This window comes from Artemia franciscana, chromosome 3 (assembly GCF_032884065.1).
Source record: "Artemia franciscana chromosome 3, ASM3288406v1, whole genome shotgun sequence".
NCBI classification, from domain to species: Eukaryota; Metazoa; Arthropoda; class Branchiopoda; order Anostraca; family Artemiidae; genus Artemia; species Artemia franciscana.
In genome coordinates, this window is record NC_088865.1 from 34,838,020 (window position 1) to 34,854,227 (window position 16,208).

General features: G+C 36.2%; 1 protein-coding gene across 2 annotated transcripts in view; it reads right to left on the minus strand.

Moving 5' to 3' along the window:
• LOC136025214 (DNA repair protein RAD50-like) overlaps window positions 1–16,208 on the minus strand; it is a 117,436-nt gene that overhangs the window by 82,494 nt on the left and 18,734 nt on the right. For both annotated transcript variants that reach the window (XM_065701029.1, XM_065701030.1), the window contains 3 exons: window positions 15,241–15,356; window positions 6,269–6,381; window positions 2,919–3,127 (listed from right to left, as the gene is read on the minus strand). In XM_065701029.1, coding sequence (XP_065557101.1) covers window positions 2,919–3,127; window positions 6,269–6,381; window positions 15,241–15,356 — 438 coding nt within the window. The remainder of the gene's footprint in view (window positions 1–2,918; window positions 3,128–6,268; window positions 6,382–15,240; window positions 15,357–16,208) is intronic.

Here is a 16,208-nt window from a genome sequence, read left to right on the forward strand (position 1 = left end):
AAGTTACATGGAAAATTTAATCACTCGATCTTCTGGGGGATTAATAATCCATTGATTGTTTCGACCCGGTCGATGTTTTTTGTGCTTCATAGGGGATTATAAGTTGGAATAATCTAGATCAGAGTTCCAAAAATAATAGTGATATTTCTTTTTTGAAGAGAGAAATAAAAGAAATGCTTTTTACTAAGTAATGATTTTAGTTCTTTCTTTTTTTTTTTTTTGGGGGGGGGGGTGTAAACAAATAATTCAGTAGCTTGTTTTGGCTTCTAGGGGTATGATTTTATTAGTATTGTTGAATTTTTGTTGTTGTAAGGCTTGTGGTGCCGATTAGGTGGTACTACTGGTTTTATAAAAAAAAAAAAAAAAAAACAATTCTCTGTCCTGTATTATTTTCTAATGTATTTTTGCCACCCCCTCGGACAAGTTTTTTTACTTCTCGGGATGGCTGTTATTACTGTTTTTGTTTTGGTTTAATAATAACTGTTTTCAAGGAACCAGCATAAAGTGTTGTCTCAAGAGCTACAATGCGTGACAGACCCAGCTTTTCACTGTGAATTTTAAAATGTAAAAAGGATGTTCTGATTGCCAATAATTTTTGTGAAAGAATTTCAGACTTTTTTTTTCTGATATAAAAAAATCAAGAAAAAGATAGAAAAATCATTAGGTAATACTAGTTAGCAAATATTCATTTACGTTACTTAACTTGGCATTCAAAATCCCGTAGGTAAACTTCCTTCAACAATTTTTTTTTCCATATCCAAAGCACTTACAAATCGCAAAAAAAAAAGGATAAAGAAAATCATTTTGCAGAAACTGTGGGCGACAGAAAAAAAAAATTGATGTCCAAGTTTTACATACTTCTTCACACCATAAAAACAGATACTTTTTCAAGCCAATAATTGAATGTCCAGCAATATCATTAATCATTCAATACCATTATAAATATCTTTAATTAGACCCAAAAGACGAATTATCTCACTATTACCAATCCTGAAAATAATTACATATTTCGATTTACATTCCTTCTTTCCATGACACACTTGCACTAATCCTTTCAAAGGACAAGTTCTTTCTCCATTAGCTCAGCATTGACGTGACACCCAATATAAATCAAACAGTTTAAGATCAACATACAGTCTTGAATAGTAGCCAAAACTAAGTGATTATAGTCGTTTTTTCAAGCAGATTTTGAGTTAAGCTTTTAAATTTTATCGGGCGACCAAGAGATTGCTCAACATTTTTTATCTTCTCAATAGCAATATCCAAGTAAATTGACAGTTATAATTTTTCGAAAAAGAAAAATATAGCCGTAGAAGAAAAAATCCTGTGTGAATAAAACGGCAACTGATATTTTCTATCGAAGCAATTCATGAGTATCGCATATTGCTTTTAAGCCTAGTTTGTAATATACAATTAAGAATGAAAATGTATAGAAAAATAGATAAAAACCAGTTATCTTTATCAATACAGATTAACTAGCACTCATGATAGTGCCAACAATATGAAAAAATAACTGATAACCGAACAAACAGTACAATGAGATTGATTTATATAACAGAAATTTTGCAGATTTCAGGGAATTTTTATTTGTCTTCGCACAATAACTAATTCTTTATGAATTCCGTCTTTCCTGCAAATATAGACATAAATTATTTCAAACCAATAAAAGGAAAAACTCAAGTTCACGTCTCGGGGTGAACTCGAGTGGAGAAAAATGGAGCATTAGTGGAATGGACTCCAGTTTTCACTGCCCATCAATTTTCAAGAAAACAGATTTTGAGAAGAATTGATAAAAACAAAACTTGTGTAAATGTTTTATTTTAATTGTTTAATTATTCGTAGGCAATTTATTTGGCGTTTATACTCTTTACTTACCGCTTACCATATCATCCTTTAGGTTTTTTTTGTGGACTAGCAGTCTGTTTTGCAGTCACCTCAAACTCTTAACACAATCGTTAAATTCTAATTCCTAAGAAGAGAAAGTGTTTTCAATCATTTTTTGATTAGTAGCATCACGGAATACCTCAAAAATCAAAAAAGCATTTCTTTTAGGTATAGTCTACACAAAATAGGATGAGAAGCTCTACATTGATAGAATATATTCAGTCTGAATCCCATTAGTCAAAGAAGGTCCATTGAACATGAAACCACAGGCTTAACCGAGCGATGACACCATATTAGGCTAAAAAAAAGCACCATATGGTATTAAAAAATTCCATATACAAATAAGACCATAAATAGTTAAGACAAAAGTTGTCGGAGATGAAAAATAGACCACTGATCCCAAGTATTCCTTATAGGTATCATGGTCTTCACTGCAGGATTTGCCACTTAAAAATCAAAAAAATGTATTGATCAAGCTACTCTTCCATCATCAACGCTATTGTCCAAGCCTATTGGGAGGCACAGTTATATTGTATTCCCAATTTAAATTTTGCTGCCATAGAAACAACTAATGAATCCAGGTTGCACAACCCGTTCCCTATTAAATGATAAATGCTAAGCAATTACGCTTATCGCTTCCTGTCGGTTATAAAATTTAACAATATTGTGTTTTTCATAGTAATGCCTATGGAAAATTTTCGATAATGCTCGATTGATAAGCACTATCAGCAAGCATGTACGTAAAAGAGGGGTTACAGCCCCCCCCCCCTCGGCATAAAATTTCACATTTTCTATTTAGTTTGTCTGTTGTCTTTTTTTTGCGTTATTTTCAAATTTGTCTGTCTCCCCAAATAAATTGCTAAGCACATACCTGCTTGTCAATGTCCAATCGATACTCAGGATTGAATGAAGGTCTTATGAAAACTACACTATATGGCCTTTTACTACACGTCTTAGTAAGAAAAATTAGAAACATTGGTCAAAAGTATGAATTGTCCAGTATTTAAAGAAGTAAATACTTTTTCTAATAGTACCTTATCCGCAATTTGTTCAACTTCTTGCAAAGCTTGCCACAATTTGTTTTTTTCTTCAACGAGTGGTACCATTTGAGCTTCAATTTCTCTAATATGTTCTTGAGCTTCACTAAGCTTACGTTCCTGGTCAGCAATTTTCCGCCTATTATTCACGGCGTCTGATCTTCTATCTCCCAAATGTTTTATCTCCGTTTTGATTATGTTATACTCTAAAAGATATTTATAAAATCCCAACAAAAAATAAACAGAGGAATGTATCCAGTAGGTAATAGAAAATAATATAGATGATTAATTACATACTAAGTAAATATGTATCCAGTAAAGTAAACTGTATTAAAGGCACATTGTCTTTTTTATAAGTTTTGTATCGAGTCAGGATTTAACTCGTTTTTGCAAAGAGTCAGAACTCATTTTTTTTTCATCGAGTTAAACTTCGACTGGTTTTAAGATCAATTCAGAAATAAGCTTGTTTTGCGCTGCATCACCAGAATTCCTTAGCTTACTTTTACACATAGTCTGGACATAAATCGTATTTGACTGATTCAGAATTTCTCAGTTCATTTTTAAACTGAGCAAGTTCTTAGCCGAATCTTACACCAAGCAAGAAATTAGCTAGTTTATGTACTGATTCAGTTCACAGCCTAGAGTTTATTCGCTTTTGACTGAGTCTGAACTTAGCTCAATTTTGAATCACGTCACTGAAATTCTTTAGCTCGTTTTGAACGATGTCGACAATTGGGTAATTTTTGCACCAAGAAACGACTTAGCTAGTTTTTGCGTTGGGTCAAGACTCGTCTCAGTTTGGTGCTGAGCCAAGAATAATCTTGCACAGAGTCATTCGCAGTGCTGAATCAACATTTAGCTAGTATTCGCATGGCAAAACCGAAATTCTAGAATTTGAACTTACATTATTTATCCAAAAAGCCACGACTTAGTTCGTTTCCGAACCGATTGTGGACTTAGCTCATTGTGTACCAGATAGGGACTTAGTTCATCTTTAAACTGAATCAGAACTTAGCTTATTTTGGCACCAATTGCAGACTTGGCTGGTTGTGCACCAAATCAGGGCTTAGATCACTGTTACACCGAATCAGGGACTTGGCTCATGTTTAAACTGAATCAGGGCATGTCTCACTTTTGCACCGGGTAAGTTTGCAGCTTAGACTTGCAAAGCCAAACTGATATTCTGCAGTTAGAACTCAGTTAAAATTTACACGAATTCCTAGTCTAGTTTTCGAGCAATCTTAGATTAAGCTCCTTTTTCCAAATGAGAACATAGTCCTTTCTGTCCCAAATTCAGAACGTTTCATGCCAAGCTAAGCTTGCTTTCACCCCTAGTCAGATTATTTCATCTCTACACTTTGTTCGGACTGTTGCGTCCCCAGAATTTCACATTTGGACTCGTTTTTACTCACTTGCTTCCTATTTTAACAAGTTGCCCACCGTTTCTATCAAAATATATCTGTTCAGAGTGGGCTTTTACATAATTTGCGGTCTATGTCCCAGGATATGTGGAAGTCATTCAACCATACGAGATACATTTACTGGATCAACCTGTCTATAGGAAATGGCTATATTGAAACTTTGATCTGAAATCATGAGGTATTACATGGGAAGAAGGGAGGGCAGGACTCAAAAGAGGACTGGATGCCCGTCAATAGCTTTTAACCAATAAAGAAAAGAAAGAAAGATATAAAGAAAGAAAGATTAAAATTTCCGAGCAAATGAACCACCTCAAAAGTTTGAACGATGATCCGTTCTATAAGAAATGGCAAATATATATATATATATATATATATATATATATATATATATATATATATATATATATATATATATATATATATATATATATATATATATATGAGACCCAGCCCTCTTAACCATTATTTAAATAATAAAAAAACAAGTTTTTTCAACTGAAAGTAAGGACCAACATTAAAACTTAAAACGGAACAGAAATTATTCCTTATATGAGGAGGGTTATTCCTCAAAACCTCCTCACTCTTTACGCTTAAAGTTTTTTAATATTTAAAAAAAAAGCTTCATATTGTTCTAGTTAAACGAACATAGAATTTTAGGAGCCGTTCTTAAAGAATTGGGACAGAATTCAATCTTTAGCGTAAAGAGCGAGATGGTTCGGAGGAATTACCCCCCTCATATACGGAATAATTTCCGTTCGTTTTAAGTTTTGATGTTGCTTCTTACTTTCACTTGAGAAAACTTGTTTTTTTTTTTATTTAATTTTTGACCGTTCTTTAAATAATTCCAGGAAATCTGGCTGCTCCTCCACAGAAAAATCCCTCCTCCCCAAGGATTTATTCTTTAGACAATCCAATTCTGGTGAAAATTTACCTCGGAAAATTTCTCGTAACATCTCCATGCGTAAAATTGAGTCAGCAATGAGAAAGCAAGACGTAAGAAGAATGCATAAGAGTTGAGGACAATGTCCCGATTGTAAAATTCCCCTTGTAAAATTAACCCCCCGGAAAGTTCTCCCCCCCCCCGTGGAAAATTATCCACATGGAAAATACCACTGACACACAATACCACCCCCTCCCCCGAAAAATGTATGCATACTTCCCAAAACGAATACTAAACGTAAACAATGGGCAAATTTTGTAACTTAAAGATCTTTTCCTTGGGGCTGTGGGAGGGTCATGATATCCCCAAAGAGACAGTTTTTCGGCCTTTCAACTATGCTGAATAAAATAGCTATAAAAAAAAAATTTGATCCGACGACTTTGAGAAAAAAGGGCCGTGAGAGGGGACCAAGTTGCCCTCCAATTATTTTGGTCACTTAAAAAGGGCACCAGACCTTTTAATTTCCGTTCTAATTAGCCGTTCGTATTCTAGGACCACCGGGTCGATACGAAAAACCCTGAAAAAAAACACTCATCCGTGATGGTTCTCCTGGCATAAAATACAAAATTCCACATTTTTTAAGATAGGTACTGGAAACCTCTTCAGTAGGGTTTTCTGATACGGTGAATCTGATGGCGTGATTTTCAATAGGATTCTGTGATTTTTAGGGGGTGTTTCCCCCTATTTTCAAAATCAGGAAAATTTTCTCAAGCTCTTAACCTTTAGTGGGTAAGATTAAACTGATTGAAACTTATATATTTGATATCACTACAAAACTACAATTCTTTTGATATATCTATTGATATCAAAATCCTGTTTTTTAGTGTTTCGGTTACTAATGAGCCAGGTCCCTCCTTACTTGCATTTCGTTACCACGAACTGTTTGATGCCACAGTGTTGATCCTGATATTATCATTTTATTCATATTCTTCGAACTAAAATCTCGAATAATCTTCGAGACAAATTATTACCTGACCGGTACTTACTTTCATGGAGAGTTTTTCTAATGTCAAGATGTAGCTTGATACACTTCATGTAACGTTCGGCATTGAATATAGCATCGAACTTTTCTTTGACTTTCTTTCCTTCATCTAATGGCCTAAAAAAAATTTAAGCTACATACGTCACATATGTATAACTCCAAATTTTTCATATCTAACAAAACAGCCGCTACTCCAATTCAAAGGCCAAGCCTAGCCTAGAAATCCCAAATTCAAGACAAACGTATCCAGCTTTGCCTATAACTGCGATTCATCACTTTTATTATTAATAAAAGCAGAAAATCTCCCTGGTCATGGTAAGCTACGTACTAATAAGGTCATTTCTTACATAAAAGAGGTAGTTTCATTAAAATTAACGTTTCAATCGATTCTTCATAAAACTAATACTTTAAAATTGACTGGGAGGTATTTGGGAATTACACGGGCTTTGAATCTCTTTTTGCTAACAATTACTTTGTCCAGAGGAAGCTACACAGCTTTGGGCATTGAAGCAATTTATAGTCTTTGTAAAGAGCTACAGTGTTGCAAAGAAAATCACAAAAGAAAGAACAGATAACACAGAAGCTGAAGATAGATTAGGATCTCGTAGAAAGTTATCCATAAAACTCGAATATTCTAAAGACTACACTGCTTAGCAAAACTAAAGAGCTGTGCAACTACTGCACCAGGCCCGACTAAGCTTTTAATTTCTTGACTAGGCTACAAAAACTAAAGTACGAACCAACCCTCCCCCTAAATTACTTCTGGTGTATTTTGACGTGACAATAATGAACCATTTTCGCAAGCATGTGATCTACCATCTATCTGGTAAGACTTCCAGTATGATATAAGACAGAACTTGTGCAGACATAACTTGTAGTATCCCCATTCGTGTAATTACGAGGAATTTTGGAAAGTAACAAACATTTTGGTCAGGAAAGTTGCGGATAGTATCACTTTCTTTGTTTCTAGCCAGACTCCTACTCATTGCAAATGGAGTTATGGCAGTGAAATGTTTGCAGTGTTCACAAATCTGAATATCCGATGTACATTTTAGATTTTGTACCAAGGTATACCTAAGATACGATTTTTATTTATTTATTGAAAAACCCGTCAATTTAACATACAACAAGACGGAGCACTTAAGAACAAAAGGACAAAAGATACAATCTACAATAAGTAAACTGAAAGATAAAACGAAAAAGGGATCTAACAGTATGAAGTGAAAAAAAAAAATGCAAATAGAAGTCACTGAATAAGCAAATGAGACCATTCAAATAAATTAACTTTTCTTTTCTGCTTCGCTATCCGCATAATGACGGTGACGTTTGGATCAGCAGCTTTGAAGATGGTAGTGACTTGCGTATTCCTATATCACACAGGCAAACGAAGTAAATATTTCGCAAAACGAAAGAACATTGATCTAATTTTATTCTTGTAAATCTTAGTAAAAAATATTTCCAGAACGGAGTAGCTTGTAGTATGTGAGGAAGAGCGACAACATTGTACAGGCTTGCTAGAAGCTGCTAGTTTGATCGGAGTTTGCACGATATGATAAAAGCGAAAAACAATGAATTCGCCGTTTAAATTGGTCGAGGAGAAGTGTGGCGGATTGACAAACCAATGGGTGGACCCAATGGATGGATAAATGAGGTAATCAAAGAGTTGGACAGAGCTAGAACCACAGATTATGGTAGAATACAGAATTCAATTTTCCAGTTAAATTGGAGGGTATCAGATTTTGAAGGGTTGAATTCAAGTCCAACTTTCGAAATATTTATTTTTTTTTGCTTTCCAAAATTTCGTTTATCCGGTGAAGAGTTCAGCCACGGTTCAGGATTTAGTCCACGTAACATATCAAAGACGGATTAACGGAAAAAAGAATCACCGATGATGGACACAGATCTTGAGCACCAATTAAACGATTGTTGAAACTGACGGGGAAGGTGACTGCTTCATAACGGACTCCTTTTTTGACTGGAATAAGTTGAGTGCGCGGAATGGAAAACAAACCTTTGCTCAGGCGGCAGCTTCAGTCGGATGCGTAATCTAGAACATGGATTGGGGAGAGAGCCAATGATATCTAGATTCAATCAACGCTTACCAGCCTTCAGAAGCATCGCTGCATGGATTAGAGCTGAATGCGCATCTACTGTCATTCCAGCCAAGGCTAGACTCTCTCAGAAGATTCGGCATCAATTAAGACGCAAGCAACGACGGTTAAGGCATCGGTACATGTAGTCTCTCACTTGAAGCTGACCCGGTGTGGAGGAGCGTAATAAACGCTCCTCCGTAATAATAGAGCGTAAAACTATTAGTGTTTATAGAGTTACTCTATAAACACTAGCTCGAAGAGCTTGCAGAGTGACGTAGCTACAGTTATCGGGCAGAATAATGTGCAGTAAACTTCGGATTTTCCGTTTTTAGAAATGCGAGTCAGATCTTTGATCCAGAAAGAGGAAGGTACAATCCCCTGAGAGAAAATCATCTGCATAAACAGAGAGAGATGTACTGTGAGAAGTTTGCCTCCGTGATTCAGATGGATCGCATCTTTGACAGAACGGGTACAAACGATAAAATCTTCACCGGGCCAAGAAGTCAGAAACTGATCCAAGACAGCCTCGTAAGATTACTCACTGAAGCTGTTAGGGGCAGAGAACTCCGGTTCATAATAAGCATACCATTAATCTTCTCGGATCTTCATAATAAGATGAAGAGGTAGTTGTCGAGCGAGAGACAAAACTATAGACTATATTCAGATATAGCGATTGATTAGATTTTTCCAATGCTGAGTTATGATCATGGAAAACTTTTGCTTCGTCGAAATCCGTATGCTATTCACCAGATCAGAGTTTGGACTTCCACATTCTTTCCATACTGAAAAAACAGATTTTTGCTTGACTACATGAAGGAACGAGACCTGAATTTGACGACCATCCAGGAATGAGTTCTTTGCAGATTTTTGCGCAGTACATACCTGAACGGACCAGGATCTCTTTTTGAGGCAACTGGAATGACCTCTGAAAGAAATTGAAAGGGACGTTGACTTTGTTTGGAATTGAATCTACCAACTCGATAAGTTGGGATTGATCGATTTATGACCAGTCACAACGGTGTCTAGCTACTGAAGAGGCAAGAGGTTCACTGGAAAGAACAAAAGATGGTAAAGTGACTGATCAGGTTATGGGAAGATGATCGGACAAATTTAGCATTTTTTGTATCAAGCAGAGCCTCAACTTTATCAACTTGCAAATTTGACTAACCTGCAAGGTGGTCCAAGTTGAAAGTTTACGAGGACGTATGAACATATACGAAATCATGTGTTTTATCCAAAACACTCAAGAAATCACTCAATACACCCTTGACTAGTATTAAAAGAACCCATATATAACGAATCGCATGAAGCTATCCAGAGAGTTGATGGATCTCAGTATGCATACAAGTTGTTGTAAAATATTGCTGTCTGCTTGATACTGGGGCTCTTTAAAGTGACTTTGCACCACTCCAAGGGAATACTACTACAACTACTACTACTACTAATAACTCACTGCAGCACCAATCCGCCTGAGGCCAACACAGCTACGCACGCTCCTCCTCCATACACCCTCCCAGGAAGTTCCCATTTTCTTTAAATCTTTATTTATAACATCCTCCCAACCCAGACAAGGACGACCTGCTTTCCGTGTAGCCCCAGACAGTTGGCCAAAAAGGACAATCTTCGGTAATCTGTCATCCTTCATCCGTAGAACGTAGCCTAGCCATCTCAACCTTTCTTTCATTATAGCCCAAGAAAGCGGGATTAAACCACACTTTTCGTAAAACCTACTGTTTGAAATACAGTCAGTCAGCCGGGTACCCAGAACAATCCGTAGGCAATTTCTCTGGAAAACATCTAGTAAATTTTCATCTGCCTTTCGGAGTGCCCATGCTTCGGAGCCATATTTGACCATTGTCATCACTGTAGCTTCCAATATTCTAATCTTAGTTTGTAGACTTATCTTTCTATTCTTCCAAACTTTTTTTAACTGTGAAAAAACACCCTGGGCCTTAGCTATTCTACTTTTAACATCTTCACTACTCCCACCATCTTTTCTAATAATACTACCAAGGTAACTGAAGCTCCCAGCCTGATCAATCTTTTCGTTACCTAATGTCACCTGTTCATCTTCACTTATTCCTAGCCTTAGTGACTTAGTCTTCTTAACATTAATTTTCAAGCCTATTTTAGCACCCTGAACTCGTAAAACCTCTAAAAATTCATTCATTTTGCTCACACTTTCATCTAATATGCTTAAATCATCAGCATAATCTAAGCCCAGGAGCGTTCTTCCTCCCCATTTGATTCCATGGTCTCCAATTGCCTTTCCTGTGCTCCTTAAGACGAAGTCCATCAAAATGATCCATATAAAGGGGGATAGAAAACAACCCTGCTTAACTCCTGATTTAATACAAAACCAGTTGCTAACCTCATTTCCTACCTTAACGGCAGCAGTATTATTCTCGTACATAGCGCAAATCAATTTAATGTATTTTTCAGGTATACCATATAACGCTGTTCTATCAACAGAATCGAAAGCTTGCTCATAATCGATAAAACTGAGGACCAAAGGTGTTTGACAACGAAGGGACTTCTCAATTATTAACCTCTACCTTTTCTAAAACCAAATTGTTCTTCCCTTAAAACTTTGTCTACAGCATGTCTCAGTCTAAAAAGTATCATATTACTCAGTAATTTGCTACCTACAGAGACCAGACTAATGCCTCAATAATTACGACACTCACTCTTGTCACCTTTCTTATACAGTGGTTTAATTAAGGTTTTCCTAAAATCATTGGGTACTTCCCCTTTTTCAAAAATCATATTCATAATCTTCAGTAGCTTATTCCTAACCTCAGAGCCACCATATTTAAGAAACTCATTAATCATACTATCAGCACCTGGGGCCTTATTATTTTTTAATTCTTTTAGTACTGTCGCTAATTCTTCCTCACTAAACAAATCTTCCTTCACATCCAAGGTATCACAAACTTTTTCATTTTCATCTATATCTTTTCCTGCAACTGTATCTCGGTTTAGCACATTCTCAAAATGTTCCACCCATCTTTCTTTAACTTTTTCCTTATCACTAATTGTGGCCCCATTTCTATCTTTAACTGGGACTAGTCCGGATTGGCTACTCCCTTTCAATTTATTAACATGCCAGTATAATATTTTACTATTATGCCGTCTAGCCGCATCTTCCAGATCCTCAGCAATTTTATCCATCGCCTCCACTTCACATCTCCTTAGTTCATATTTTAATGCTTTCTCCACTTTCTTTACATTCCTTTTGTTTTCATACGACCTATCACTAAGATAATTCTTATACAAACCCCTTCTACTCTCTATTAAACCTAAAGCTTTTTCACTAATATTCCTAGTTGCAGTCTTAGCACTCTTCCCTAGGACACCATCAGCAACTTCACAAATTGTTTTTCTGAAATTATTCCATCCATCTTCCACATTGTCAAATTTTAAACTCTCAAGTTTAGTACTCAACTGTTCCTGGAATTTTCTTCTCAAATTTTCATCCTGAAGTCTACCAACATCATAACTTTCCGGGAGGGAGTTACCCTTCCGAAAATTCAGCTTTAAATTTACCTTAGACACTACTAGATGGTGATCTTTACTTTTAACATCAATAACGGCACTCCTATACACCCTAGTATCTTGTATTGATCCTGCTAGTCTTCTGTTTACAATAACATAATCAATAAGGTTTGCTTTCTTACCATCACGTGAATACCATGTCAACTTATGGGTCATTTTGTGACCAAACACCGTATTGGTTATAACTAGGTTGTTATACCTACAAAATTGCAAAAGCCTATAGCCATTACTGTTTTCTTTTCCTACACCAAATTTACCTAGGCTAGGATACCATCTATTCCTATTTCTACCAACCTGGGCATTAAAATTTCCTAGCAAAAACACCATATTTCTACCTGGTACCCTGTCTATTTGCTCCTGTAACTGTAAGTAAAATTCATCTGAGTCACTAGTATCTCCATCAGTTGGTTCAATGGGGGCATATACTACTATAACTGATAGCCTAAACTATTTAGTCATAAAATGAGCAATTAGTATTCTATTATTAATACCTTCCCAGCCTAAACAAGACTTAGCAGCTTCCTTATTCATCATGAGCCCTACTCCCTGTCTATGTACCCCATCCTTCCTGCCTGAGTAAACAAATTCTATGTCACCTAATTTCATGCTTCCTATCCCTGGGATATGAGTTTCTGAAACTCCTAATAAATCCAATTCAAACCGTCTGAATTCGTCAGTTAAAATGTCGATGCGATATTCATTTTTAACGTCGTAACATTCCAAGTTCCAATTTTCATGTTCTTTAAATCTTTGAAATTATTTTGGACTCAAGAAAAGCAGCGATCCCGGATACCAGTGCAGGATGGGGACCAACATATCTTCTCAAGGCTACACCGAAGCGCTTAAGCCGGCTTAGAACCGGACAGCAAGAAGTCCCTGGGACCTCCAGTAAGTTGGAGGCTTTGTGCAATCCTGGGCCCATCTTGGTCACAACATGGTTTTCAGCACTTGGCGATGCTCTTCTATCAACAAGAGTCGAAATCCTGCACAGACAGTCCCAAGCCTATTACCTCCGACTCATTATATATTCATGTCTACAAATATTATGCTACTACGGGGAGGCAGCCCATAGTAGATAAATTAGCTAGGAAGAGGTTTTTCAGCCCGAAAACGCCCATCAAAACAAACCAAGCCCGGAAAAATATCCAATAATCAGAATCCCGTACGAGTGCTGTGTTGTTTACTAGGCTATAATTTTCTCGAGGGGCGCCACTCCTCAAGTGGGAAAAATTGACCGCAAGTTTCCCAGTCTTGCAGGTACCCCGAAAGGGTCGAGGCAGCCCTTTACAGAGGCCGTTGTCCATAAATCTGGATCTTACGCCCTGCCGCAGTTGTCCTCCTATAGAGGATCCTCCCACGATGGTGTTCTGCTTCACCATGCAATTTAACCCATTACTGGGAGAAGGTTTGTAACCCATCTGACGTGTGAACACGGCAGTGGGCCATGTTGAGTGTACATTTGAGGGGCCTTCTTCCTCCTCCACCTGTAATGACCCCCCGGGGAGGGTTTCCCAGTTTCTATTATGGACCCCACTGGGACAAGGTCCTACTTGGTCTAAGCCTCCTATGGAGCTACTCTACCTATCTGTAGGGCATTCCCCTATCTGTTGTCCTCTACCAAAACCTAGCATGATTATCTAATAATTAACTAACTAATGCAACTAATAAATAGTTGCAGTAAATTACAACTTTACTTTAATTTAGACTATAAAGTAAAGGACAAAAATAACATATACAAGCTCTGTTGTCCTCTGCTAAAACCTAGCATGCAAACTAATAATAAATTAACTATTGCAGCTAATTAATATTGTAATAAAGTACAACTTTCCTTTTAATTTATACCCTAAAATAAAGAAAACACAAAAAAGCTCTATTGTCCTCTTCCACAACCTAGCATGTTAACAAATAATTAACTAATAAATAACCCATTTGGCCTGATTGCAACACCTCACAAGCCACACCTTATAGAAAACACCTTTAAGAATTTAAATTAAGAAGGAAACTTATTAGAAACCCTGCTAGGACTGCAAAAGTAGACCTAAGCAGCCAATTTAACCAATTTGAAACATCTCACAAGCCAAAACCCTATAGAAAACACCTTTGAGAATTTAAATGAATAAGAAAACTTATTAGAAACTCTGCTAATACTGCAAAAGTAGACCTAAGTAGCCAATTTAGCCTGTTTGAAACATCTCACAAGCCAACACCCTATAGAGAACACCTTTGAGAATTTAAATGAAGAAGAAAACTTATTAGAAACTGCTAATATGGCAAAAGTAGAACTAAGTAGCCAATTTAGCCTGTTTGAAACATCTCACAAGCCAACACCCTATAGAAAACATCTTTGAGAATTTAAATGAAGAAGAAAACTTATTAGAAACTGCTAATACTGCAAAAGTAGACCTGAGTAGCCAATTTAGCCTGTTTGAAACATCTCACAAGCCAACACCCTATAGAGAACACCTTTGAGAATTTAAATGAAGAAGAAAACTTATTAGAAACTGCTAATACTGCAAAAGTAGACCTAAATAGCCAATTTAGCCTGTTTGAAACATCTCACAAGCCAACACCCTACAGAAAACATCTTTGAGAATTTAAATGAAGAAGAAAACTTATTAGAAACTGCTAATATGGCAAAAGTAGAACTAAGTAGCCAATTTAGCCTGTTTGAAACATCTCACAAGCCAACACCCTATAGAAAACATCTTTGAGAATTTAAATGAAGAAGAAAACTTATTAGAAACTGCTAATACTGCAAAAGTAGACCTAAGTAGCCAATTTAGCCTGTTTGAAACATCTCACAAGCCAACACCCTATAGAGAACACCTTTGAGAATTTAAATGAAGAAGAAAACTTATTAGAAACTGCTGATACTGCAAAAGTAGGCCTAAGTAGCCAATTTAGCCTGTTTGAAACATCTCACAAGCCAACACCCTATAGAGAACACCTTTGAGAATTTAAATGAAGAAGAAAACTTATTAGAAACTGCTAATACTGCAAAAGTAGACCTAAGTAGCCAATTTAGCCTGTTTGAAACATCTCACAAGCCAACACCCTATAGAGAACACCTTTGAGAATTTAAATGAAGAAAATATACACATATATATATATATATATATATATATATATATATATATATATATATATATATATATATATATATATATATATATATATATATATATATATATATATACATACATGCTCACTATCAATCTAACAAATAGTAAATAATAAAGAAAACTATAGGAAGAAACTTAGAAGCTAAATCAAGTTAAACTAAAAATAATACAACTCATAAGTACAAAAAATTTAGGTGATTACTCACCAGCATGAATCTTCTTGATGGCAGAATATCACATTGTTTAGAATAGCCTTTGAAACTCCAAGTGAATCTACAACTTCAGCATCAATGTCTGCGCATTTTTTGCCAATGCTTACAAACTGTAAAAAGAATGTTCAACCAGGAAAGTCAGATAAGTTTTTTCCAAGAAAGAAGTTCCTCCAGTCAGAAAAGTCATATTTTCATCTGATCCCCCCCCCACCTTCCACCCACCTAATGTTGGATCTGTGTGAACTTCTGCAACCTGATATTGGTGAATGTGTAAAGAGAAATGGACAGTATGAGCCACGTAAGCTTTGTGCATATAACGGAAGATACACGGGAAACAAAACAGTATAAATAACGAGATGAGTGTTGGAGAGCATTTCTGTCTTGGCGTCCTGAAATTCAAGTATATTATGAAAGAATATAACAATAAAACAAATATTTTATCAATTAGGCATTTTTTAATTTGATGCATTTCTTGGCAATTGTTTCTTAATTTTTCTTTTGGGATGTTCTCTTAATGAGCAACAGAGCCCCCCCCCTTCTACGTGAGGGCGTGTTAATTTGCACAAATCCAAGTAAATAAGCACGGGAAGGGGGTTCATCCCCTTCCCCGTATCAGCCCCCCTGCAGAAAGTCCTTTTTAACAAGGTTAACCTACTTCCCTTTTATTCAAAACAAAGAAATAAACACTAAAAAAGGCCTGCAATACGTCTTTTTGGTCATTTCAGTATCAATATCTTAACATGCGGCCTATTTTGCACAAATCCAAGTAAATAAGCAGGGATAGGAAGGGGGTTCACCCCCTTCCCCGTATTAGCCCCCCTGTAGAAAATCCTTTTTAATATGGATCTCTGCAAATTAGCGGAATCCAGCAGATTGAATAGACCGCACTCTAAAGACTTTGAATTCATATTTTTTTTCTTTTGTAGAGGAGGTTAACATATTTCCCTTTTCCTATTTCCACT